This window comes from Pantherophis guttatus, chromosome 1 (genome assembly GCF_059756535.1).
Source record: "Pantherophis guttatus breed Tessera chromosome 1, ASM5975653v1, whole genome shotgun sequence".
Classification (NCBI taxonomy): Eukaryota; Metazoa; Chordata; class Lepidosauria; order Squamata; family Colubridae; genus Pantherophis; species Pantherophis guttatus.
Window position 1 is genome coordinate 112,961,770 of NC_142063.1, and position 27,362 is coordinate 112,989,131.

Here is a 27,362-nt window from a genome sequence, read left to right on the forward strand (position 1 = left end):
GATTTTGTTTACTGTAGAGATACAGAATTTAGCAACCCTTTTGGGTTCCTTTAACAAGGGTTTTCAAAAGTCTCTGTTATTGTAATCAGATAAAACTGGAGTCAAAAGCTGGGTAAAAGACACAATTGAGAGCACAGTGTAAAAGCTCTTATTGATGGAGTAGAAATATCTTCCCAACAGTGATTTGGAAGCTGTGCATTTTGGGCAAAGTGGGGGGGGGGAGGTGAGGTGGGGAGGATTTCTGAATATAATTGGCCATTTCTGTAATGGAGTTTGTGAATGACCTTGGGGAATGAAGGGAAAAGATGCTGCTTAGAAGCAATCAGACAAGCGCGGAAGGATCCCGCTATGGATTAACAGTCAGAAGAAGTAATTTAGGAAGGAATCTAGTGGATTAATTTGGATTTGGATTATTAATGTTATCCAACAGAACATTCTGTGAGATAAAAGAAGAAAGGTGATAGAAGAAAAGACAAAAGAAGGAAAGTTAAATAAGACTAAAATTTGGACAATTGGGAAGATATATAATTGAAAAACTATAGAAATATACTGAGTAATTTTTATTAAATTGTTATAAAATGGATTTACAGGGGATAATAGAGGTATATGAAGAAATATTCTTGATGCTAAAAAGTGTGCATGAAAGTATAAAGAACAATAAAGAGACAAGGGTATTGTTTAAAGACACAAACGAATGTAGAAGTCACTCAACAATTGAGGGGAAAAGAGGAACATGATATTCAAGAAATAGATGAGAAATTAGAAGAAGCAGTAGAAGGAAAAATCAAAATGAGATGCAAGAAGGTAAAAATAAAAAAGAGAAAGGATTAATAAGAAGGAATCAATTAGATAACTCCTTAAAAGCTTATAATAGAACAGAGAGAAAAGAGAAAAATATCTTCAAAAAAAAACAAACAAACAAACAAAAAAAAGATCTAGAGAAAAAAGAAAAGAAAAATCTCTTTTTTTTAAAAAAAGGAAGAGTTGTTGATGGGTGTTCAAATAATACAGCAGAAAAAGACAAAGGGTATCCAGAAGGGAATTTTCAGTAGGCACAAAAATATCAAAAAGTGCTACAAGATTCCAAGAGAGAGAGATAAAAGGCTGACTAAAAAGTCAATAAATGATGGAATTTTAAAAAGGTCAAGAGATGATGGATAATGAGAAAATATACTGATAAAATGGGAAAATACAAATAGGGAAAATAGTAGTACATATAATAATAGATAATATAACTTATAACTAAAAATAAGTCAAGCTTAGTAGGTGGAAATTTAGGACTAGGTAATTTAATTGTATTACTAACATTAATAATGTGTTAAAGTATATTGTGAATTTAAAATATTAAGGATTAGAAATTGTGGGGATTTTGAGATACACTCCTGGGACTGATTAAATATTGTTAATATTTGGCTTTATTAGTAATTCTACACATTTGAATATGGGAGTTATGGTGGAATAATGAGTAATTCTTAAAATATTAAATATTAGTAATTTAGTAGAGGATAACAAATACATGGCGCAAAGAAATGTTATCTATGTTGAAATGAATTAATGGGGAAAATGATAAAGAATTATGAAGAGAGAATAGTATTGTTGAAGTTGGAAGATTAGGAGTACACATACTTATTTGTATTATTATTGTTAGCGTTGTTTAAAAAAGATTTGACCCAGGCAATACACTGTCCAAAAAATATGTATGGTGTGAATAGAAAACTGTAAATAAAACATGTTTTTAAAAAAGAAGAAGTAATTTAGGAAGGATCTGCCCTAATTGTTTGGGCAGTTAAAAGTGGTGGCAAGAAGTCTGTACTTCAGAATTAGCAAGATTCTGTTAATGTAGCCTTACAATAAAGTAGAATTAGTTTATCTAGTTGTGTTTCCTGTCTGGTTTAGCAGCGAGGGCTGACAATTTCTCTCTCTGACTGACTCTCTTCCCTGTTCCTCCCTCCTACCTCACAGGTTTCTCAAAGTTCAGCCTGGCCCCTTCTCCCATTTTGCAGTCTCTTCAGCAGCCGCAGACTCTGCTACGCCTTTCTCCAGAATCCATAGGGCCTGCCTTGCCCCCCAGGGGTTCCCCAGCACTTGCTCCCTCGAGTGTACCTGGAACCCCATTTCCTTTTCTGCTCGTTCCCATTCTCTCTGTGCTTCCATCAACAGCTTCTCCCACCTCCTCATCTCCTCCCCACAGCTCATCTTTTGGCACCTCTTTCTGGCCCAGAACTGCCAGGCCTTCTCTGCCAGTAAGTCCTCTGTCACCATTGTTACCAAAGAAGTTTAGCCCATCCATTCCCCCCATCCCTTTGACTCCCTCAATTCCATCTGCCTGCTGGCATGGAGGGGTTCTTCATGAAGATAACAGCTCCTGGACAGAGCCACCATGTCTGAATTGCTCCTGCGAGGTATATGGCATATTTTGAGTTCTTATCTTACTCTCCAACTTCAAGTGTTATGTTGGTACTGTCTGTATTGTCTTATTACAGGGTGGACAAGTGTTCTGTCAAACAGTGACATGTGAAGTTTCCTGCTCTCACCCAATTCCCCCAGCCCAGGGAGAATGCTGTCCTGCCTGCACAGGTGAGAGAAGTACCCACCAGGGGCTCTATATGCTTGTGTCAGATTGGATCACGTGGGCCTTCCCTTGTTTTTACCATGGAGGATTTTCACCATATACCCCCTTCCCCCACAACTGATAAGAAGCAGTCCCTAATTTCTGGACTTGACTTAGTAAGTCCCCATTCCTTTTTTTATTAACATTTTTGTTTCCTGGAAATTATATAAAAATTGGTCTAAGTTTCCTGACTTGTCATACTTCATGGATCACCTCATTCACTGGAGCATCTGAAAACTGGGCAGAAGGTTGACACATCTTTATTCACACAGGTGCCATGTCTTGTGCAACCTAACATTTTATGTAAAAGGTAAATGCTCATGTGAGTCGAGCTTGACTTCTGGTATCCAGCTATGCAACATTCTGTATACAGTTAGCAAATTGAAGGATAGTCTTTTTTAGATCACTTTTAATTGAAAGCTAAAAATATTGGCACTGTCCCACCAATTTTAAAATTAAAAAGTTTAATTGGTTAAAATCTCATGAGATTTTCAGGCATTAAAAGGTTTCTGTAATATCACCTGTTGATTCTAATATTGTTTGAACCTTGTAAGTTTTGGCAATTTCAGCCATTTTTAATGTAGTGAATTTATTTCTTAATTAGATTGATATCCCATATTTTCTTCAGGAGCTCAAGGCAGCGTTCATAGCATTCCCTTCATCTATTTTTCCCCACAGAAAGTATCCTGTGAGGCAGGTTGAGCTGAGAGAGTAACTAGCCCAAAGACACTAGTTAATTTCTATGGCTAAGGGTGAACTGAGCTGAACTAAATCCAACCACAATGCAACTATAGCTCTCAATCATTATGGACATCATGTGGAGTATCACAGGTCTATCCTGGTACCTATAGACATTCCTTAACCTAGACTTACTTTAACCTAAAAAAAAAAATAGCTGTGAAGTTTTCAGAAAAGGAATGAACACAGCAGAGGGAGCAACGTTTCCCAACTTGGTGGCCTTCTTTAAGACTCTTGGGCCTAATAGAAGTTTATAGTGTAATATATAGGGAGCTTTGCATGTTGGACATAACTGAAATAGAGCTTTTACCTGGGTTCAGCAGCCAAGAGGTACCTTGAATTATCTGTGACTTGCAAATGGTGATATTGTTACATGTATTTTCATCTATGGAATATTGGAGAGCAACTAGCAAGTTTTTGAAAATATCTACATGCTGACCACTGAAATTTTCCCAGTTAAGAGAAAGTGTAATGGGGCCTATTTCCCTTAGTTCTTGTCCCTTCAGAGAAGAATCTTCTCATTCCTGTTTCCTACAGGCTGTTTCTATTATGGGATGTCCAGAGTTGAAGGGGACGTATTTTCTCTCTCTGAGGAGAACTGCACAGTCTGTGTCTGCCTGGTGAGCCTCAGGGAGTTGGGGCTGGTATTTCTTTGAGGTCATATAAATTAATACTTGCTAATACTTTAGATGAAAATAAATATAATGACTGTTGCTTTTGCTAGGAGCCATCTAACAAATTGTACTGAAACTTGTAAATGTTTTGATGGGCATCTGTTTTTTTTGACCAATAGCCCAGAAAACAGGGTTGAATTAAGAGATGGAATTATTCCTCTTCCTCCTCCGTTTTACTTTATAGTACAAATTATTATCCAATTTAACATGAAGTTTCAGACCCACATGATTTTATAATGTAGCCATATCTTGGGTCACTGATTTTCAACTATTTATCAAAGATGCCAAGTTTCAAAAAAAAAAAAAAAAATACAGAAAGAGGGGAGAACAATACTATAGTGAAAGACAAAATAGTTTCCAGCTTCTATCAAACTTGCATTTTCATGTTGCTTTCATGCCACCCAAACACCTTTTCTGAACCTGGCTGTTCAGATGGTTCAAGGAGGGTGCAAGGAGGGTTACCTTTGATTTTAAACCTGTACAAGGATCCCCGTAGGCAGGAGCAGGATATAGTGTGTTACTATCCTTCTCCCATGGCCCTTACAAACCCCTCACTACAAGCTGTACTCTCTTCCTTTTCAGCCTTCATTGTTAGCACTCTTATCCACATAATCACTGGGATGCCTGTCTCCAGTGGTTGAAGTCTGCTATCCAGGAAGAGTGCATAGAATTGATTGGGTGAGCATAGTTTTTCCAAGGGGTAATTTTATAGGTGAGATACACTGAGACTCTTTATCAGCCACATGATGGCTAGGAGCAATACTAAATTCTACTGTTAGACAGTAGATGTCATGAAAGAAGAGCATATTCTCAAATGTTAATTTAATTGGTATTGTATTTATTGCCAAAGAGAAGCTTGTAGGATGTCTCTGTCTCAAAGCTGAAAATAGTGTTGGTGGTCTCGGTACTAAACACTTGATGTAGAGCATGTACTGTTTATCTGAGGTGGCAAAATGCATTGAAGTGGTCCAGAGTGAGGAGCATTTGGAATTTAATGGAAACAATGGGCGTGAGCATTTGGGAGGCGAAGGATTATGTTCACAACAATCCATTCATTTTTTGTCACAGTTTTTCTTACCTTGTTGCCTAGAAATTATAGTGGCTGAAATCTAAATTATCCTGATGCCACAAGTTTATGGAACACATTCACAAATATAATCCAGATGTGTCATCAGGCTGAAACTGCATTGTAGAAAATGAAAAATCAAACAAACTGCACTATAATGTTTGTTTTTCATTCCAGGCAGGCAACATTTCCTGTATTTCTCCAGAATGTACACCCAGTCCATGTCCCAGTTCTGCTCAGACCGATTGTTGTCCCTGCCAGCCAGGTAGATCTCTCTCGATTACTTAATTATTTGCCATGAAGACATCTTGTTTTTTAGAGACAGTGTAAAACAAAAAGGGTGGAAATGGTGGGAAGTCATTCTTTGAAAGATTTTATCCAAGGAAGTAAGATATCCTATGAGTAGGTAATGCTAGGATTCACAGTATAAAGACTTTTCAATGCTTGAGTGCTTCCCTCTATAAGTGAATTGGGGTGGGGGGCACCTTGGGGGAAGAATTTCAAGTGAGGATGCCGAATAAATGAAAATTAAAATCCAAGTGTCTGTGCACTATGAGAAGACACAGGAGTATAAATTTACATCATAAAAGCTATGGGCACAAGATCATTAGAGCTGTACATTTATAAATGTGATACTATAGATTAATTGGCCCTTTATCTGGTCACCAATGCTTCTCTTTTCTATGGAAAGATCACCTGTGCCATGTTACTCTTTCCTGCCATGAATCTTCTATAGCAGGACTGACCTGTTGATTTCCTCTGTAGCAGAATGTCATTTCCGTGGGCAAATATACACAGAAGGGACCGAGTTCAACCCAGATGGTGATAACTGTACCATCTGTGTGTGCAGGGTATGTGTTTTATCTACCTTTACTCATCTACCTTTTTTAAAAAAAAACATTGAAGTTTATTGTAATATAAATACATAAAAACAAAGATAATAAGGGACTAGGGAAGGAAAAAGAAAGAGGAAGAAGGTGCAAGATAAGAGGGAAAGAAAGAAAAGCAGTGACTTCTAATCTTTTTCAGTGCAGTCAAATATAAAATACAGCTACAACCTCAATTTTTTACTTAATATGTTTAGTAAGTACTAGCCGTTTCTATAACAATAGTATGATCTAATTATCAAAAGCCAGGATCAATTTTTTTTTCTGTTTTGAGCATAAAGTCCACAAGCGGTTTCAAGTAGAAATAAAACAGTATACATTATTTTCTTTTATTAAAACAGTTAATTTTGTCATCTCTCCGTCAGTTTTTCCATTCATTCTTCCATTGCGGGAATTGTCGCATCTTTCCATTATTGTGCATATAAAATTCTCGCTTCAGTCAACGTATATAATAACAAAGTTTCAATTGTTTTTCAAGTTCTTTGTTCAATAGTCCAAAAAGGAAAACTTCTGGTTTCGTTTTGTATTTGTTTTAAGAATCTTCTGAATTAAAATATAAATCTGGCCCTAATATTTCTTTCTTTATCACAAGTCCACCAAAGATGATAAAAAGTATCTTCTTTACAATTACATTTCCAACAATATTTCAGACACCTCTATATATCTTTTACAGTTTCTCAGGCGTATCTTTGCTTATCTCAGAGGATGTTCAAATTAATTTTCTTTCACTTAAGTATACACACAGTCTCTCTCTTGATTTCTTTCTCTTACATACACACAAATACACACTGTTATAAGCTTACATTTTTCTCTCTCCCAATGAAAAGCATATGATGAGATATAAACATTGGCAGCAGCTTAAGTCTGTGCTTTACATCATTTTTACCCAAGAAATCATGCATTTCAGTTATTTAGAAGAATGACTTTGATCTTTTCTTTCTGGTTGTCCTTAAACCCTTGTAATTTTTCTTATCTGTTCAAGGAGAAACATTTTTTCTGCTTCACTGCAGAAACTTGAAACTGTTACATGAGTTTTATTGGTATTCCAGAACTATATGTCAAATGTGAAATTGGCTAAATGAGGCCTCCAAAGGGAAAGCCTATTAATAGCCCTCGAATGCTCTGTAGCAAAGAAGGGGCCAGGTACAAAATGTTGAAGCATTTCTTAAAAAAGCATGCCACATATTTCTTTTGTCATAACACTGAAAGCAGTGACAAATTAAAAATACAAAAACAAACAAATAAATACAGTCAAACTCAGTTTAAAAATATATAACATGTAAAATCACATAAGACAACTCCTAGAGCATATTTCTGGAGATTCTTTCATCCTTTTTCTAAATATGGAGCTATTCAGACTAAGAATACTGTCATGTGGGAATGCGTTCTATAAATAATATCCCCTGTACGTAACTGAAGTAGTCCTGAGTGGTATTAAGAATGATGGTACACAAATAAGATAAATAATAAATAGATGGCACCCTGTTTCATCCAGCTACTGCCAACAGTAGATTGCTTACCAAGGTGACTATGCGATTCTTAGTTGTATATTCTAGTTCAGGGGTGTCAAACTCATGGCCCATGGGCCAGATGCATCACACGCTGGCCACACCCATGCCCGATTTACAAAGGGAGGGAAAGTTGCAATATGTCATGTTATGGTGCGAGTTTGACACCCTCTTCTAATTGGAAGCCAAATTGAAACAGATCCAGAAAATTTATAGAGAAACTGCATAGCTTGAGAGATTCCCCTTATTTAAAAATATCTGTTAAAAAGAAATTGTGGACACCTGTCTTGATGACTTCCTCTCTGTGTCCTTTTCATTAATAATGGTACCTGGTTCTTCTTCAGCAAGGTGAAGTGGAGTGCTCTTTCATTCCATGCCCCACCCCGGGATGTGCCCGTGAGGACTGGCTGTTGGCTCCAGGACAGTGCTGCTTCACCTGCCGAAAGACTGCACTCATGACAGGTGAGACCCCTGCAGCCACCATGCAAGAACATCTACATCATGGAATAATGGAAAATCATTTATATTTTTTGGGGAATTATATATTAATGTGTATTAATGTAATAATATTAATGTAGTAATAATGTATACAAAATTTATGTTGCTAAGTGCAAAATTTGTTAAGTGAGTTTTTACAACTTTTCTTGCCACATTTGTTCAGTGAATCATTACAGTTGGTAAATTAGTAACATGGTTGTTAAGTGAATCTGGCTTCCCCATTGACTTTGCTTGTCAGAAGGTCTCAAAAGGGGATCATATGACCCCGGGACACTGCAGCCTTCATAAATATGAGTCAATTGTCAAGCATCTGAATGTAAATTATCATGTCATAAGTCACTTTTTTCAGTGTTGTTGTAAGTTTGAATGGTCACTACGCGAACTGTTGCAAGTCTACCTGTATTTAATTAATATACATTAAGATGTTAATGTAATGTAATGTTAAATGATATACCAAAGCTTTGGAATTTGATTCTTTATTGTGATTGCATTGAGCATTGAGGGAGCCAAACAAAATAATTATGCAGTATCAAGAAATTATTTTCTACTAATCAAAGGAGGCAGAACAGTAGTGTGTTTTTCTTATGGGAGAGATTTTGTTATATCTTACAATAATATCTTCTATTGTTTACACTATAGTAGTGAATTCATTGCTGAATTACCCTGTTTTCCCCAAAATAAGACATCCCCTGATAATAAGCCCAATCAGGCTTTTGAGCGCATGGCAATAAGGCTAAGTGCTTATTTTAGGGTTCAAAAAAAATATAAGGCAGGGTCTTATTTTTGGGGAAACACAATAGTAACTATTGATAAATATAAGATATAAGATACATATTTTTCCTTCTTAGTTTCATTTAGTTTACATTTTTAATTTTTAAAGTTTTTTGTAAGATATATTAAATTTAAAAAAGTAGTCCATAAACCGGAAGGCAGACTGACCTGACAGTTTTTCTCTAGATGAAAGGGGATTAAAACACAGGATAATTTTCAAACAACTGATACAGGTTTTCTTTATCTGGTTAGTTTTCACAATGCAAACTTTATCCCTACTCCATATGGTCCAAAATCGCTTCAACAAGAGCATATTTCTCTTTCTCCTTCCTTAAGGACACAGTAGCATCATCAACATCCACACCCATGCATTCAATACCTACATAAAATGATAAGGTGCACACAGCAAACAAGCATCAATGCATATGCAAATATAAAGTCAAAATAAAATTAATAGAACATATAATCTTGGCTTCTGATCTCCCTAAGGAAAGCATTCTTTGGAATCAGTCATTCAGAAGTGGCCCTGCCACTGTCCTTACCTCAGGAAGAGTCCTTTATAGCTCTGGCTCAGTCAGAGCCAGTATAAAAGAGGGCAAGTAGAAAAAGATTGGATCATAATCCCTAGAAGCCTCTCTAGGAGTACTAGCAAAAAATTTACAGTGCATTACTTTCTTCATGGTTAGGACCCAGAGAATACATCAAACCAAATATCAAACTAGCTATCCATGCAGGTCTTAATTCTCTTTTACAACCATGGACATTTTGATGTAAATTGCTGATAATATTTCTCCTAGCAAGCATGCTGGTAAGAGAGAGCTTTTTGTCTTTTCTGAGATGTTTCTTTTCATTGTTTCTCTTCAAGGTTGCTTTATCGATGACAATGGAATTGAATTTCCAGTGGGACAACTCTGGTCGCCGGGTGATCCCTGTGAGTTATGCATCTGCCAGGTGAATGATAACCTGCTCTATTTCACTTAGTTTTAACTTTCCAGTCTTCTATCGCATGATATTTTACTATTATTATTATTATCATCAGATTTTCATCCTGTTTTTGCTATAGTAGCTCCTTAACATTCCTCAGTGAAGATTCAGATGGATTCCTTAAGGAATGTTGCTCAAACTCCAGTTCTGTTTGCCTGTGCATTCTAGGACACATTGGGCAGAGTCAGATAATTATATTAAATGCAGTCTTCCAGTATCTGGGTTGGGCAAAAAAGTATGCTGGTGTATATTGTGTTGCCTTCTTTGACAATCCATAGTCTGCTTCAATAATGAGGCTGCCATTTTACTGTTTTAACGCTGGACAAGTTAAGGAAAGTGAAAGGAAACCACTGAGGCTCTAGTCTAGGATGTGAATGCTAAGATTGTATTCAACTCTCCCAAGATGATACCATCCAACACTCACCTTATTGGGTGTAAAATAACAGAAGACCTCTAGAACCTTATGAAGACAACTAATAGAAGACTGATACTTCTGTCGGGATGGAGGCAATGGAGGATCTGTCTGCCCACAACAGACCCGCATTTTGTGCTGTGGGTTTCTGTGAAGTTCTTTTCTGTTACAGGCAGATGGTTCAGTGAGCTGTAAGAGGACTGATTGTTTGGAGATGTGTCCTCATCCAATCCGAATTCCTGGACAGTGCTGTCCAGATTGCTCAGCAGGTAAAATTCCATCTTTTAGGAAAGGTGTTTTCTTCTTAGGGAAACCAAATATTTTCCTTCCTAGATCATCCATATTGTAATGAACATGAATACATGCTGTTTTGAAAACCAATGCATACAATTTTTTTAACATTTTATATCAAAATTGTACAGAAAATACAGACAGCGGGCATACCATTTAGTTCTGCTTCTTGCTTCTGCCTTTTGCTTTTAAAGTAGACAGAATATTGTTCTGTTCATCTATAAATGTGAGAAACCTATCTCAAGTGAACATTCCTGTTTTTAAAAAATGTACCCTGGTACTCATTATGAGAAGACAGTATGTATAGGCAAAGGCATCGTAAGCCTAGCAAATAATTTCCAAAACTATTGATTTTTGTGGTAGATTTTTTTTCAAGGAATACTTAAGAGTGGCAGATGCTGTCTATGTTACACTTGAGTACTTTCAGATGAACATTTCCTAAGATTTTCATCAAAAGGCATTGTGCAATTATTTTGTTCACCCACCCCAAACAAGCATCCATCCATATGATGTCTACCTCTTATGCTTTCTTGAAACTTCTATATAGGCCATCTGGTTCAAGCTGACCAAGTAAATATTTTTTTTCTCTTTCACAACAAAAGGTTGTACCTATGCAGGGAAGATCTTCTATAACAATGAAACCTTCCCCTCTGTCTTAGACTCATGTCTAAGTTGCATTTGTTTGGTAAGTTCTTTAATTCTCTTACCCCGAGCTGAAAAAATGTGAAACCCTGGTAATTGTGAGCAAGCAAGAGTTTACATAAATTTTCTAAACAAACAAACAAACAAACAAACAAACAAACAAACAAACAAACAAATGTCCATGACGTTCTTTGGGTTAAGAGTCCACTTCCCAAGAGGGAATCAGAATGGTATATCTACTCCACCCTCCCATAACCTTTCAGAGAGATGCAGATGTAAATCATGTCATGCTTCTATGCATGGGGTTTTAAATGACTTCATGTGATAACATTCCAGGATATCTTGAATAATTTGAAAATTGCTCATAATTGCTCACTTTCTTGACTTTTGAAACAAATCTTCTTGATATATTTGTGAAACTATTACTAAGGAGCTATTTGGGTGAGGGTGAGGGAAAGAAATAGAAATAAGGGAGGGGAGCAAAGTTAAAAAAAAATTGTTAGGAGATGAAGATTTTAAATTGCAGTATAATAATATTGCTTTGCCATTAATATAGGTTTTTGTGTCTTTGTGTATGTGTGTACATGTGTGTATGCGTATTCTACTGCATGTGTGTGTACATGTACAACCCTATGTATGTCTGTGCATGGACCTTTTTAGCTGGGCTCTGTAGCCTGTTCTCCTGTGGACTGTGTCGTATCCTGTACATACCCTTTCCATCCGGAAGGCGAGTGCTGTCCAATTTGTCATGGTAAGCATCACAGCAATGTGGCTTTTCTAAAAGACTATTCCAAATGAATCTATATACTACTAATTGCACTTTTGCTATTGCTTTTCAAGAGAATTTGTGTTTTGGTTTGCATTTGAAACACAATTATTGACTATAGTTATTTTGTTATTAAGATGAAAATAAAGAAACATGATGAAGAAAATAAATAAACTTATTTTGGCATTGTGGCATCCTGCTTCTCCCCAGAAGCTGCAGAAGAAGCAATAAACAGAGCAGAAGCTGAAGGGAGGGAATTGCTAGTAAAAGGCACTAAAAAACCAGAATAATGCTTTGAAACCAATTTTAGTTGAAATGGTGCGGGAATTGAAATTTTTGGCCAGTCCAGAAGTAAGCAGTGCTACAAATCAAGTTGGGGAAAAAATATTATTAAAAAAAAGTGAGCAATCAAAGGACTACAATTCCAATTTTTTTAAAAAAATGAGTTATTCTTTTACAAAACTATCACAAGTTTGTTTCCTGTGTATTGATGAAGAGTTTTGCATAATTTGTGGGTTTCATATTTTAATTTGTTTAAAACAAGTGTGCCTGCCCTTGACATTTATTTATTTATGTATAAACTAAACAGTCGCCTATCCAGTTGGTTGGAATTTACTTATGGTCTTTATTGCTTAGATGAGACTAAAAAGTAAAACGTTAGATAAATTTGTTAGTAACTGATTTGATTCTTGAACATTCAGCTTGATATCTGATGGGTTGCTTTCTTGCTATACCTTTCTTGCTATAGAAATTCTCACCTATATAATTATTTGTGTAGTAATCAGCAGTTGGGATGTTTTAATAATCTTGAGTAATATTTAGTATTACAGAAAGTAACTTCTGAATTTTTATATGACGCTATATTATAATTTGGTCATGTTGCCCCATAAGCAGGTGTGTGGATAGTATGTTCACTGTCGGGACTGTATATCTTATGCATTCTTTTTCTGTAGACTGCAATTACAGGGGAAGAAAAGTAATCAATGGACACAACTTTGTTCCTGAAGATGAACCCTGCGTTTATTGTACCTGCCAGGTGAGATGTGTGAAGGTTTTGCAGAAGAGAGACTCCATTCCTTTTTCCCGGCTTTACCTCTCTCTGGTATATAATCCAAATTTGGGTCTACTACTGCATTAAAGTCCCTGAGCAGACAAATATTGGCGTAGTTTACCTCTAATAGCTTCTGATATAATTTCCCGTAAAAGTTTACTTGGCATCCATTTGGGGCATAGATTCCAACCAACAAACATTTCCTTTGGTCCATTGTTACCTCTACCATCTACCTTTTTTCCCGGCATAAATTAATTTAGCTTCTAAGTGTCCTTTTACATATATCACTACTCCCTTCTTTTTCTGATCCGCCAGGGAGGTATACAAATTTTCCAGTCTTTTATTCTCAGTATCGCTTTCTGGTTTCCTTTTACATGAACCTCCTGCAAGCATATCATATCATAATTTGCTTTTGCCAACTGGTTAAACACTCTCTTTCTCTTACATGGATTATTTAAACCATTAATATTAGCTGAAAATAAGGATACCCCCACCTCTCCCTTTACCATCCTTCTTACTACTTACTTATTGCTTGCTCTCTGTTTTCTTTCTAGTCTGTCGGGTTTTCCTCAGGGAAAGGGGTTCTTTCCTTCCTCCAGCTCCTTCCCTCTCTATCTTTCTCCCCTTCCCATCTGTTCATTCCTTAAGTTCTTCATCCTCCTGTAGGTCTTCTAAGCTTTCATTTTCCGCTTCCCCTCGGTCTCCAAGTCATTCACCTTAAAATTTAGCTCATAAAAATCTCGTGCATCTCTCAAATTCTCAATATTAATCCTCTTGTCTTGCCAGGTTATCAATAAACCTTCCAGTATCAACCATCTATATAGAATTGCATTTTTCCTTAATTGCATCGTCAAAAATTGGTATCTTCGCCGCTGTTCTTTAACTTTCCTAGGGATTTGCTTTAAGATCATAATTCGTTGTCCTTTATATGATATCACCTGGTCCCTTGCTTTCCTATAAACCTCCTCCCGTACATCCTTCTTACAAAATCGGATATGAATTTCTTGAGGCAAATTATGTCATTTTGCATATCCCGTAAATACCCTATAGGCCGCATCAATGTCTTTCATTATTAACTCCTTATCTTTTTCCAAGATTTCAGTTAAGATACCTCCAACTACTTCTCTCACACATTCTTCTTTGTCTTGAACCACGTTCTGCATTCTTAGGAAAAAGGAGGAGCATTCCATCTGTAAGAAGATTATTTCTTCTTTCATAGTCCTCGTAGTTGCGGCCTGCTCACATTCCAAGCCCGCCAAGCGTTCTTCATATCTATTGGTATGGACTTCCACTTCGTGAAGTCTCCCCTCTTGTTTAACCATTGCCTCTCGCACTTCTATCAATTGTTCATTTAATACTTTAATGTCTCCCCGCATCGCTCCCATTTCACTTCTCAGATTCGTCGTTAAGTCCTCAAAGTTCTTCATCATTACCTCTTGCATCGTCTGCATCATTCCCTGTAGATTCTGTAGCGAGGGGGACTTTCCCAATGTACCGTATTTTCCGGCGTATAAGTCGACTGGGCGTATAAGACGACCCCCGAATTTTCCTGTTAAAATATAGGGTTTGGGCTATACTCGCTGTATAAGACTACCCCTCTTCCAACGCACACCAATTAAAAATTAAAAAACATCAACTGGCTCACCCACAATGTAAAAGCAGCTGTGCTAGACCCAAAATGGCCCCTGCAACAAGCAGGAATCTCACACAGCCACAAAAAGCCCAAAAAAACAACTTTCACACTTTACATACACACAACACAACACAACACAACTGGCTCACCCACAATGTAAAAGCAGCTGTGCTAGACCCAAAATGCCCCCTGAAACAAGCAGGAACCTCACACAGCCACAGAAAGCCCAAAAAAACAACTTTCACACTTTACACACACACAGCACAACACAACACAACACAACTGGCTCACCCACAATGTAAAAGCAGCTGTGCTAGACCCAAAATGCCCCTGAAACAAGCAGGAACCTCACACAGCCACAAAAAGCCCAAAAACCCAACTTTCACACTTCACACACACAAACTTCCACATACAGCTTTGTGAGATTTTCTGTGTTTGTGTAATTAGAGTGAAACACTACAAAAACATACTAAATCTCAGAAAGCTGCACAAATATTATTTTATTTTATTTTATTTTATTTTTATTTTTATATGAAAGCTAAATTTAAAACTTCCTAAACTTTAAATGGCTAGGTCTAAAAAAGAACAACTAAAAAACCCCCCAATTAACTATTTTTTTTAAAGCTCCCAAAGGGGAAAAAAACTTACCCAATAGAACAGGGGTCTCCAACCTTGGCAACTTTAAGACTTGTAGACTTCAACTCCCAGAATTCCTCAGCCAGCTTTGTTTTGCTGGCTGAGGAATTCTGGGAGTTGAAGTCCACAACTCCCTGCCTGCTTAATTGCAGGCAGGGAGTTGCTTGCTGATGGAATGGATTCAGGCAAGCGAAGCAAGGCAAGTGAAGCAAGGCAAACAGCTAAGGTAAGCAAGCTGGAGGGGGAAAACTTTTTCCCTTCTCCATGGCTCTGGCGATCCCAACTGAATTGCCTGATTAGCAGATCGTCAGGGCTTGGATCGTCAGAGCCATGTGAAAGGAGAAAACTTTTTCCCTTCTCCATGGCTCTGGCGATCCCAACTGAGTTGCCTGATTAGCAGATTGTCAGGGCTTGCATCGTCAGAGCCATTTAAGGCTCGTCAGAGCCTTTCGGGCTGGTCTGCCTGGTTACAGGAGAACGACACCCGGCGTATAAGACGACCCCCAACTTTTGAGAAGATTTTCATGTGTTAAAAAGTCGTCCTATATGCCGGAAAATATGGTATTCCTTTACCTTCTTTCCTATTGTTTCTTTTGAAATCTTAAATAGGCCTCAGTTAAAATGTGGTTGATAATCTGTCAGACTCCACTGACAGTATTATATGTCAATCATTTCTTCTTTGAGTTCTCATAAACTCCTGCTTGTGCCACCAGTTACCTTGTCTTCTGTCAGCCTCTTTCTTGATTACCTCTCATTTTTTAGCTGTGTGTGGAGGGGAGTCTCCTCTCATAACTTTTGCTTTTCAATTATGTATCCAATACAATTGCTTTAATTTCTATTGCATAGTCTGCAGGGTAGGTAGCAGAAACTGCAGAGTCTCTAAACAAACATTTATTCATAGTAAACACAGCAAATAATTGAATTACTCTATAGTAGTCCAAAAGAAAAAAAGCAAAACAAATCTGATCAGTAGCAGTAGAAATCCCACTAAGCAACAATCCTAACTCCATCTGGTCTAAAAACAACAGAGATCCTGTCTTTGAACAATATAATTGTAACTCTTCCCACAATACACAACAGCTTCATTATTAGTGCTTCCAGCGATCAGTTTGGTATTACTTCTCCCAGTATTAAAGGTAAAGGTTCTCCTCGCACATATTTGCTAGTCGTTCCCGACTCTAGGGGACAGTGCTCAACTCTATTTCAAAGCCAAAACAGTGCTCATCTCTGTTTCAAAGCTGTTTCAAAGCTGTCCGAAGACATCTCCATGTCATGTGGCCAGCATGACTAAATGCTGAAGGTGCATGGAATGCTGTTACCTTCCCACGAAAGATTTTTCTACTTGCATTTTTTACATGCTTTCCAACTGCTAGGTTGGCAGAAGCTGGGACAAGTAACGGGAGCTCACCCCATTACGTGGCACTAGGGATTCGAACCACTGAACTGCTGACCTTTAGATTGACAAGCTCAGCATGTTAGCCACTGAGCCACCGCGTCCCTTCTCCCAGTATTACAATTCATGATATTCTCATCCATTTTCTCCAGCATGATATCTCAAGAGCATAATTTCTTCTCTGTTCAGCCTTTTTGAGGATCCAGCTTTCACAGCCATGTACAACAAAGAGAGCATATTGTATTCAAGCTTCCAACTATGCCATGCAATAATAGAAATACTAGAAAATATAATAGAACTTCCCTAGGACAGAAGGCAATGGATTTACTTGCTGCAATCAGTGATTTCTTGCTGGATTTTATTAACACCTCTTTTATTTTCTCTCTCTTCAGCTTGGGGAGGTGAGCTGTGAGAGGAAGACTTGTCCAAAGACTTGTACAGAGCCCGTTGGTTTTCTGATTCATTGCTGCCCGGATTGCCAAAATAATGAAGTTCTGGGTAAGTATTTTTTTTTTTTTTTTGGTCACATCTGTCTGAGGAATCTATTGCTCTTCATTCCATCCTCTCAGATCTACAACAACAAGGATGCAACAATTTGTGGAGCAGAAAAAAGTGTGTGATATTATACTACCTCTTTTAAGGAAATATAAAAATATTCTATGCATAGAACTGTTTACAGAAGCTGCATTAAGTTTGTCATGCAAAGTGAAATTGTCTGGGATGGTAATGGAGGTCAGAACACAGGAGACATTGTATTTGCAATTATAAGACATTTGAGAGTCTGTGGAGAAATCTGATGAATAAATTCTAAACAACTCTGACTTCCATCTTCTGACAGTCACTGGTGTGCAAGCATTTTTCTATTGATTCTGCTGCTTTATCTATAGCAGGCCTATTGGGTTCTGTAACAGCTTTGTTCCTTATGCCATCTGTCTTGTAAACTCACAGGATTCTTTGTGTGTTTGTGTGTGTGTGTACATCCGAACTAGACTGTGATGTTTCTCTGTGTTATATATATATATGTGTGTGTATGTGGATATATGCACAATGATTATCTTTTGAAAGCTGAATGCAACGAAATTTCATTTTAATGTATGCTGATTAGTGTACATTTAAAGTGACAATAAAGTTCTATTCTATTCTATTCTATTCTAGTCTAGTCTAGTCTAGTCTAGTCTAGTCTAGTCTAGTCTAGTCTAGTCTAGTCTAGTCTAGTCCAGTCCAGTCCAGTCCAGTCCAGTCCAGTCCAGTCCATTCTGTAATGCTGGTTTCTTAACACATTCAAAGCTGCAGAATGTGTTACAATGTACTTTCTAGGTTCCCCAATTATGCTCTGTTCAAGCTGTATGAAATAATCTTTTGTTCATGAGTGACTGAATCCACTTTTGTGATCCAGCAGGAAGGGGCAATGTTTGTGCATGTTTGTATATGCTCATGCACAGCTAAATTCACTATGGATTAAGTCTAGAATACAGGTAATAAGTAGTACATCTGCCGCAATGCTTCAGTTCAATTAATATTCAATCTAATTTTCTTTTTTCCACATCAGATGATTTGGCTTCCCTGGAGAATAGACTAGCCAATCCTGTCTTGGACGACAGAGCAGCAGAGAGACCCTTGCAAACTCTTCAAAAAGGTCCCATGGCTCTGGTGTCTGACAGCTCTACCCCTAACCTTGCCTCGCTTACTCCAGAGGATCATCTTGAAGCAAGTAATGCAAATGATCAGAAGACCGTACTTACAAACCCAATTGCACTAGGAAATGTTGGACTCCACCAAAGCAGACCAGGAGAGGCCACTAGGTTACATCTCAATGAACCACCAAGTATCATTCCACCTTCTTGGCTAGGCCACTCAGCAATTCCTCAAATAAAGCCAGAGTCCATTGTATCACTTCTAAATAACCCAGAGAGCTTTGGGGATCCTCCTAGGAAATCAACTGGGTTCTCCATGACTCATTCCAGCCTGTCCTCTCTTTATTCAAGAACAAGCAGAACCACTGCATCTCCCCCTACTGCTCATATTTCCATTCCATCCACTCCATCTAACCTTAAAAAGTCCATAACTGCCTTATTTCAGGGTTCAAACACCCACAACCTTCCTTTGCAACCTCTGGCTGAAACATTTTCTTCTTCAGCCAGCTCTGCTCTAGATTCTCTTCAAGAGCTTCCTAGCAGCCCAACCCACTTCGCATATTTTTCTTTGGACCAGCAAAATACGGGAAACAACTCTAAATTAACTTCTAGTGATGAGAATAGCCTCACTGATATATCTCCATAGATTGGAGAATAAGATTATTCTCCAATTATTTTGAATAAGAGGAACATAACCACTTTAATATCATAGAGCATCTGCCTATGTGGTTGCTGTTTGCTAGATTTCTCACTATGTATTCATGGCAATAATCTCCATTATAATTTCTGGTTTCTTAGAAAGCAGGTCCTCTTATTGGGGATATCACTTCAGCTCTTGATTGTATTGAGGTTCTTACTTAACTAATACCCCATTGGACTTAGAAGATAGTAGAAAAATGCCTTTTTATTTGCAGTATCAGTACAAACATTCTGGTAAAGCATAAAGATTTCAGAACAGAAGCATGACAAGTAGTAGAATTATAGGCTAATTCAACCTCTTGTATTGCATGTTGTATGGCTGGCCTAATGCCAGCAAAAGAAGCAACAATTTGTGCCAGGAATCATATAATAAATTTTCTCACACTATGTCTAATATAGACATTCTGTTGCTGCTTGCTGTCTTATATGGATATTTCAGGACTGATTATATATATTGAAGAAATGTGTCTAGCTTTCCATGAAGTCAGAAATGAACTGAGCATTGCTTTACAGACAATGTACTGCATACTGGCATGTACAGCACTGATTTTAATAGTGGAAAACGTCCACTTTCTTGTTCTGGTGTATATAGAATTCTGCAATTCAGATTTTAATATGTTGAAATATATTTTATGAACGCTAAAATCATAGCATCATACCTAAAGGTAAATGTATTTTTCTATGCCACAGTTAAAAGTATGTTTCCAAGCTAAGCTGATGAGAATTTTGTTTAACATTTCTTGGGTGAAATTTGCCAGCCATTAAAGTCTTTGGGAATATTCAGTTCTTGAAAGGCTTTGAAAGTCATATGCAGCATGACTGAATTTTGTCTACTACCTCAAAGGGTAAAGGATATGCCTTGTAAGGGCATATCAACTTTTCATAATTGAAACTATAAAGACTGCTGTTGTTTTCTTCCATTTCGATCTCTGGGAATTTCTAATTTTCTGAGATATCTAGTAAATCTTCATTGGGTAATCATTTATGTAACTTATGTGCTTCCTAAAACTTAATAGCTAGTATCATTGTTCCTCAGTAGGCTTGTCTGATGTAAATGTGCAGGACGATGTACTGTACTAGAGCAGTGCAGTGCTTCTGTTTCGAAGCCGCAAAGATGCTTCAGATAACACAAAAGCAGGAACATATCATCTGACTATGGCTCCATAAAGTAACAATGTCTTTTCCCTGTATAACATGACTATGCTTTGCAGCTATAATAGTGTTATTGGAAAAAGGCATTTGTTCCAGGGCACCCTTTTTCCTTTGAATCCAAAGGCAGCACAGCCACATGAAATATAACTGTGGACACATCCAGTGGCAATTTGAAAAGTGATTTGAAGTATATCCACAGTTCTTCTTTGGCTGGCTGGCTGAACTTCTGTGAGGCAGATAGAGCCCATATATCTTCAACTCTAGCTTTGTTGGCTTCTAAGCCTTAATCATGTACTCAGAAATTTTGCAGGTGAAAACCCAGAAAGTGCAAAACAGTAGTAGCTAGACAGGCAAATCCACATATTAAGAAGCCAGTGTAGGAGTCCAAAGTGTTTGATACATTATGCCACAGGCATTCTGACTGACTTTGCTAAGGTTCTCATACTGATTCAGTTTATGATCTGTCAAAACCACCCTACCTCAGAGGGCATGTAACGGTTTTATGCCGGGTTGAAGTTGATTTCTTCTAAAGAATCTTGAAAAAATGGGGAGACTAAAAATTCACTGGTCCAGATTTCAATTTTCTTTCATGGAACTATATTTGTGGAAGGGGGAATAAAAACCTGTAAAGCCTCATATCTCTATACCTTGAACTAACAACAGTTTATGGCTTAAAGTGACATCGTCTGCTTATCAAGGCAGCTACATCCTTTTCTCTTGCCACTCTTCCCCCTGATTCATAGCCATTCTTGCCGATATTTCCTAATTCGGGCAGATTAGGGCACATCACTTGATGCCATCTATTGGACAATGTGACCAATCTGCATGCAACGTTTTATTGGTAGAAATGGTAAACCCCTTTGAGATCGTCACTTCACACATGCAAGAATTAAAGGACATTTCTAGGTGAATTTACCTTGGTATGTTGCCATGTCAAAATAAATTCCTATATTGTGTTTTTCATGTATTGATATAAAAGTTGGTATTACAGTGCTGTGAACATTTCCATTTAAACAAAATGGTTGGTTTTAAAAACTAAAATATATATTATAATGAAAATTATGGCAAATAAATTTAATCTGAATATTCTCAAACTGGATTTTTTTTATAACTGAATTTGATACAGTTCATCTTTAAAAGGCTTGTTTTGTATATAGACAAATATAAGCTTTGGAAAATATGTTTATTGACGTCTTCTTTACTAATTGCAGGAAAGTTAAATGTTTGTTGAATGCGGGAAAAAACTTCCTAAAATTAAGAATAGTTTGACAGTGATATCCATTATGCACAAAGTTGGTGGATTTCCCTTGGTTGGATGTATTCACTTGGGAAATTCCACTTGGAGTGAATTAACTTCAGTTCGTTAGTTGACATGCATTCAGTGTTCAGTGAATACAAAGCCATTTATTTTTATATTCATTTATTGTTGCTGACATAGAAGCATGGGGATCAGGAGTGTAATTACCACACTTAATTCCAAAGAGTCAAGACCATCCTTAGGCTATAATATGACCAATAAGATGTTGCTATTACTTTGCCACAGGAGCCAGGCCAATCTGGTTGTTTGCTCGGTCAAAGACAGAATAGTATTGACGAATGAAGACATCACCAAGGATCCAAAGATCATACTGGAAGGCTATATTCTCGAAGCCACTCATGCAATAACTTGGGAACTGAAAGAGAAGTTCAAATATATGATGAATTTGAATGGCGTAACTAGAGGGCCTTTGCAAAGCATCAGGAAGCTGACATTCCCCTCCCCCTCCTGTTGAGTGTTCCTTATCCATGTTGGAGTAGCAGAAAATCATATTTGCATTGAATAGGCTATCTCCATTGTCTACCTCTAACTTGCCTCTTGTTTAAATCTGGAGTCATCCGATTTCCCTCGAAGGTGATGGGTGACAAACCCTTACAGATTTTGCATACCTTAAGCCTGCTGTTAGGTTATGTTGGAGTAATGAAAATGCTATGTTCATCCTAGTACAGCTACCGTAACACTGACTAAAAATGGGAATTTATTTGTATCCATTTCATGTATTCATAATCATTATATAACAGTGGATCATACATGTTTAACAGTGCTTGCTCTTTAATCGTGTTTTCCTAGAACATTTGTACAATCCAAAAATTTGGATTATGGCATAATGAAATAATAATGCCACAAGGAAAGAATCACTTTATGTGTACCTTCCATACCATGAACAATAGGTTAATATTGCAATATTTGTGATTAAACATAGTGGTTATTCTTGAGTCCAAAATGATAAACTGATAGAATACTTTCTTTCAAATAATCCCCTATAGCAGTGATGGCTAACCTTTTTGCCATCGCGTGCCAAAAGTGGGGGGAGTCGGGTGGTCGCGTGCGTGTGTGCTCATACCCATAATTTTATGTGCCCTGCACCCCATGCATGCGTGCATGGCCCCCCGTGCTCTCCCCACTTTTGGCATGTGTTGGCACGGTGGACCTGGTAGGCCCATTTTTCACCCTCCCCAGGCTCCAGAGGCTTTCTAGGAGTCTGAGGAGGGCGAAAACAGCATTCTCCACCCCCCGGCCCATTTGCCGACTTCCGGTGGGCCCAGAAGGCCCAAAAATCAGCTGGCCAGCACGCACATGCGTGCTGGAGCTGAGCTAGGGCAACACTCACGTGCCCACCAATATGGCTCCGTGTGCCACCTGTGGCACGCGTGCCATAGGTTTGCCATCACGGCCCTATAGCTTTCCTCATTCTGGTTCTCTTTAAATGTGTTGGGTTTTTATTCTGATAATCCCCCAGATAGCCCAAACACTGGGAATTGAAGTCTAAAATATTAAGGATGGTCTATTATGGGAAATGAGATTTACTAGAAATGAATATGATCTACGTGAGAATAATCTTATCACTAAATGTGTTGAATTTCATGTTCAGAGTTGCAGAGTTCAATTCTTAATGCATAATGAAAATACTGCTATGCTAAAAATTATCAAAAACATTTCAAATGTTAGAAAATTTCTCCCACTTGAATATAAGTGACTGAGATTGTCTTGCTATAATTCTTTCATGGGTCAGGTTTTTTCTCTCTCTCGGGGTTTATTGTATGACCTAAATTATTTGAGACAGTTTTTTGGATAAACCACAGATCTTACCTGGCGAATGTAGGCACTGGCGGACAGAGGGTATTGAATGCCATTGATGGTGAAGACGATGTCAGGCAGTTTGTTGATAGCATTGCAGTTGACTATATACTGATGTGAAGTAGGATGAACAGAAAACATATATTAGCAGCCCCATAAGATTTGAGAAACAAACAAACAAAAAAGCTGGGCTATAAATTGTCCAGAAAAAAATGCATTAGAAAACCTGGGCATTTTACACACACACACACACACCCCGGGCAAAAGCCACCTCTGACCCTTTGGCCCTCCCTATCTAGGCCAAACCAAGAATCTTGCATAAGAATTGGAATAGAGGGAGAAAATGGATTGCACATAACAATAGCAAAAAACACTAGAAATTAACCTGAAAAACCTCTTAAGATTCACAAAATCATTGAACCATAGATCTCTAAAGATCTCCTAGCACAATGCGCTTGGTCTGTTTTCCTGTCTCAACCTTTTAAGAAGAATTATATACACAATAATGTAGAAATCACAGCTGCCAGTTCCTTAGCTAGTATCGGCCTTCATGCGCATTGAGTTCTTCTCAAGAACCTAGGATGCCATAATGAATCAGTGTAACATATGGGTGGATCCAAGTAGTGTGGCCTTTTGCAATTGTCAGACGGAAATTTTGTCAATGCACAAATTTTCTAAATGTCATGCAAGATTTTTTGGTATAGCATAATAACTGGATAATTGATAACATAACTGATAACCACAGGAACCATCACAGCTGCTTTATGCTATAACCTTTCCATTTTGAGTTTCAGATCTTCTTTGTGTTCTCCTATCTCCTGATACTACTGCATAAATTATCCATGCTTTCTTCTTTTCAACAATAGTTAAATCTGGTGTGTTGTGAGTCAAGAATTTTTCAGTTTGTATTTGGAAATCTGACATTTTAACCTGCTCACTTTTTTACTACTTTTTCAACACTATGTTCCCAGCAATTTTTCATTACTGGTAATGATTACTTATTTATGTATATTAGTTATAGTCACATATCATTATTATCAAGCTCACCTGACCATTGGAATATTGGCTACCAATGAAGTTCTGAATGCTAGCAATGGCACTGGGAGGACCTGCCAGGAGGGAGGTACCAGTGTCAACAATAGCTTGGCAGCCACCGGAACAAGCAATGGCTTGACCATTGACGGTGATACTGAAAAGAAATATTTAGATAAAGATGAGAGAAAGAAAACTACCATAACCTTTTGCCTGCAGGTCTTTTGAAATTATAAAACAACTTGGGCCATGGGGAAGGAAGAAGAATGAGAAAGATTCAAAATAATCCACCTTGACTTTTTTTTTCTCTATAAGAGGGAACAGAAGGAAATTTTTGCAAGTTTTCAAGAGTCTGTTTTATCACAATGCTAAACTATATTCCTATAGTTGTTAAAGTGTATTTCCTAATCTGTCCTACTTCATAGAACTGATGGGCATCTTCTTTTGCCATTATTCTGCATTTGGTTTTTGATTGCATCTTTGTGAAGCAGGGATGTGAAGGCTGAAGGTGTAGGAGTTGGGTTACCTGTCCATAGGGATCTGCCAATAGGTTTCAGCAGAAAGGGGCACCCAGTTGAGATTTCCAGTAAAGTAGGAGTCGTCAATGCCACCAAACATTACAAAACTCCCTTTCTTGCCATCACTAAAAAATGAACATACAAGAACATGACAATTAGAGGAATTGCAAATATTTTTCATTTCTTTTTTTGTTTCCTTTTATATTATTGGCCTATTGTAACTTTTTAAAAATAATACCCTTAAACGATGGGTTAATTAGTTGATTGTTTCACCTAAAAGCCACCGGTAGTAGCAAAGAGTTAGAGAGTTGTATCTCTTGGCTGCTATCTAGTGATTATATGGACAAGGGGTAAATGTTGTTGAAGAAATGGAATTTAGCTCTGTGAATTGGTGTATGAACTGTAAAACTAGAGATTGGTTGTTAAGTGAACCTGCTTCCCCCATTTGCTTGGCTGATCAGAAGTCTCCTGGGAAGGTCACTGATGGCAATCACATGGCTCTAGGATGCTGCAACCGTCATAAATACATGCCAGTTGCCAAACACCTGGATTTTGATCATGGGACATGGGGATGGAGCAATAGTTGTAAGTCATAAATCACTCTTTTTGGCCCCTCAAAACTTGTTGTTAAACTAATGGTTGTAAGTGGAGGACTACCTGTAGTGTACAGACTCCTGGAATCTACTCCTAGTATTCTTCACTCATCCCTCTCAGGAATATCCCTGGTGCTACGATGACGCAATCTAGCAGAACTCAAAGGGATAAAAGTAATTTACCATTGACTTGTTCCAGGAATTTTGTTTTAAAAAGTTCCTATTCTAGCCAACAGTCCTGGAATTTTTTTATAGTTCCCCATCCAAATACTAAACAGGTCTAACCCTGCTTAGTCTTTTGGGGATCAGTCACAGTCACCTACATGCTGCCACCTGCTATTCATGGTGAAGAGTTATATGCATACTACTTTATAGGGATATTGTTATTGAATGTGCATGCTTTTTAAAAAAACCCTCACTGGGGATTTTTCATAATATTTTATTAATCTTGCAGTAATGCACTGAAAACTTGTAAAACTGGAAAGGATTGTCTACTGCTGAGTTTCTCCAGGAATAATATGGTTGGCATCCATGCCCTCTCCCTTCTAGCAACAGATAGTATTTAGTCCCTTCAGAAAAACGTGCACAAATCATTGTTACTTACGAACTCATGAAGACGGAAAAGAGATCCTGAGATACCAAATTTTCACTCATCATGTTGTCAAAAACAGGAGTGGCACCAGAGGCCGACAGGCTAGGGAAAGCCAGACCCAAAAAGCCATCAAAGGGGGAATAATAAAGGAAGCTGCCTGGCTCGGTCTGACTCAGACCAAAGATTTGGTTGGTGACCTGAATATCTGCAACCTGTGCAGAAGAACAGGGAGAAATGGTTATAAAATTCCTTTTTAATTTCAAGAAGTACTACTACATTTGCATCGGAAGCACATACCGAGAAATTTCAATTTCAGGCAGATTTATGCATAGATACATACATGTGTGTTTGTAAACAGATCTTGAATGATTCCTATAATTCACTTGATTCTAATTGATTCACCACTTTTAAATAAACTGCTTTGCAGTTTAATGTCTATCTCATAAAATAGCCTCAAAGGAAATCTCTGTATATGTCCTATTAGTTTACCATCTGCAACTATTTCTCTCTGCCCAACCTAAATTTTGAAAGGCGTGTAATTGACGCAGAATCGAGATTAATCTCCTGGCAAAGAATTGGCAATGATTCTCAAAAAAGACATTGTTGAATATAGATTGAGCTACAATCCAATAAATGACTGGATCTTATTCCTTAAAATTAATGGATATCCATTGATATCAACATTATATATCAGTATATACATCTCCTACAGATTCAATAGCAGACATGGTGGAATTCTATGGATAATACAAGAAGTGCTAAATGTAGCATCAGGAATGTCGAGATCCACTCGACACAACCAGCTATAACGGCGACATCCCTTCGACCGCCAAACCGTGGCGGAGAGTCTGACAAGGAAAGGACATAAATATTATACATGGGTGTTTGGAATGCAAAAATGCGAAGAAACCTGGAAATACAGAAAAATCGGCCTGGCTAAATTAACACAATAAAGCAAAAAATAGAATTTGGTAAAGATAATTATTTGTTTATTTACAAAAACTACTTCAAATACAGATACTATACTTGGATTTCACTTGAGAAATAAGCCTTGAATCCAGTCAATTACACAACAGGAAACAAATATTTGAAAAATGAAATCTCGTAAACCTAAAATTATTGCTGTTTAATATATGAGTTAAACTCAGAAAAACAAAGAGAGCAGGTATCCCAACAAGATTTGATCAGAAGAGGGCAATAGAAGGGGAGGTGTGACCAGCGTCGCAGCAGTATGACGGGCTCTTTGAGGGCTCTCAAAGAGCCCCCGATATCTCCGCTGTCCGAGGGTCCCCAGGGACCTAAATCGTCCTGTAGGGATGACAAACAAAAGGAGCATGTACTGATCAGCACAGGGAGTCCGCAAACTGGAAGAAGCTCCTCAATTCGGACAGTGCAGAAAGCAACCTAGAAGTCACTAAGAAGCTGTGGCGGCTACAACAAAAGAGGATGAAGAAAGACTGCATGTG

General features: G+C 37.7%; 2 protein-coding genes across 6 annotated transcripts in view; one reads left to right on the forward strand and one right to left on the reverse strand.

Moving 5' to 3' along the window:
• The window catches only part of VWCE (von Willebrand factor C and EGF domains), a 33,813-nt gene extending 12,673 nt beyond the window's left edge, over window positions 1-21,140 (forward strand). For 4 of the 5 annotated variants that reach the window (XM_034420217.3, XM_087883368.1, XM_087883364.1 and 1 more), the window contains 13 exons: window positions 1,963-2,402; window positions 2,484-2,577; window positions 3,887-3,969; window positions 5,267-5,354; window positions 5,855-5,940; window positions 7,829-7,946; window positions 9,619-9,704; window positions 10,322-10,418; window positions 11,043-11,125; window positions 11,743-11,833; window positions 12,802-12,884; window positions 16,954-17,059; window positions 18,111-21,140. In XM_034420217.3, coding sequence (XP_034276108.2) covers window positions 1,963-2,402; window positions 2,484-2,577; window positions 3,887-3,969; window positions 5,267-5,354; window positions 5,855-5,940; window positions 7,829-7,946; window positions 9,619-9,704; window positions 10,322-10,418; window positions 11,043-11,125; window positions 11,743-11,833; window positions 12,802-12,884; window positions 16,954-17,059; window positions 18,111-18,841 — 2,186 coding nt within the window. In that variant the 3' untranslated portion in view covers window positions 18,842-21,140. The remainder of the gene's footprint in view (window positions 1-1,962; window positions 2,403-2,483; window positions 2,578-3,886; window positions 3,970-5,266; window positions 5,355-5,854; window positions 5,941-7,828; window positions 7,947-9,618; window positions 9,705-10,321; window positions 10,419-11,042; window positions 11,126-11,742; window positions 11,834-12,801; window positions 12,885-16,953; window positions 17,060-18,110) is intronic. The other variant, XM_087883360.1, reaches the window with a different exon arrangement.
• Window positions 21,141-21,449: 309 nt separating this feature from the next.
• LOC117667183 (pepsin A-like) overlaps window positions 21,450-27,362 on the reverse strand; it is a 25,964-nt gene continuing 20,051 nt past the window's right edge. Inside the window, exons 5-9 of the mRNA XM_087883461.1 lie at window positions 25,909-26,108; window positions 24,720-24,836; window positions 24,209-24,350; window positions 23,174-23,272; window positions 21,450-21,719 (exon numbers count right to left, since the gene is read on the reverse strand). Coding sequence (XP_087739587.1) covers window positions 21,576-21,719; window positions 23,174-23,272; window positions 24,209-24,350; window positions 24,720-24,836; window positions 25,909-26,108 — 702 coding nt within the window. The 3' untranslated portion in view covers window positions 21,450-21,575. The remainder of the gene's footprint in view (window positions 21,720-23,173; window positions 23,273-24,208; window positions 24,351-24,719; window positions 24,837-25,908; window positions 26,109-27,362) is intronic.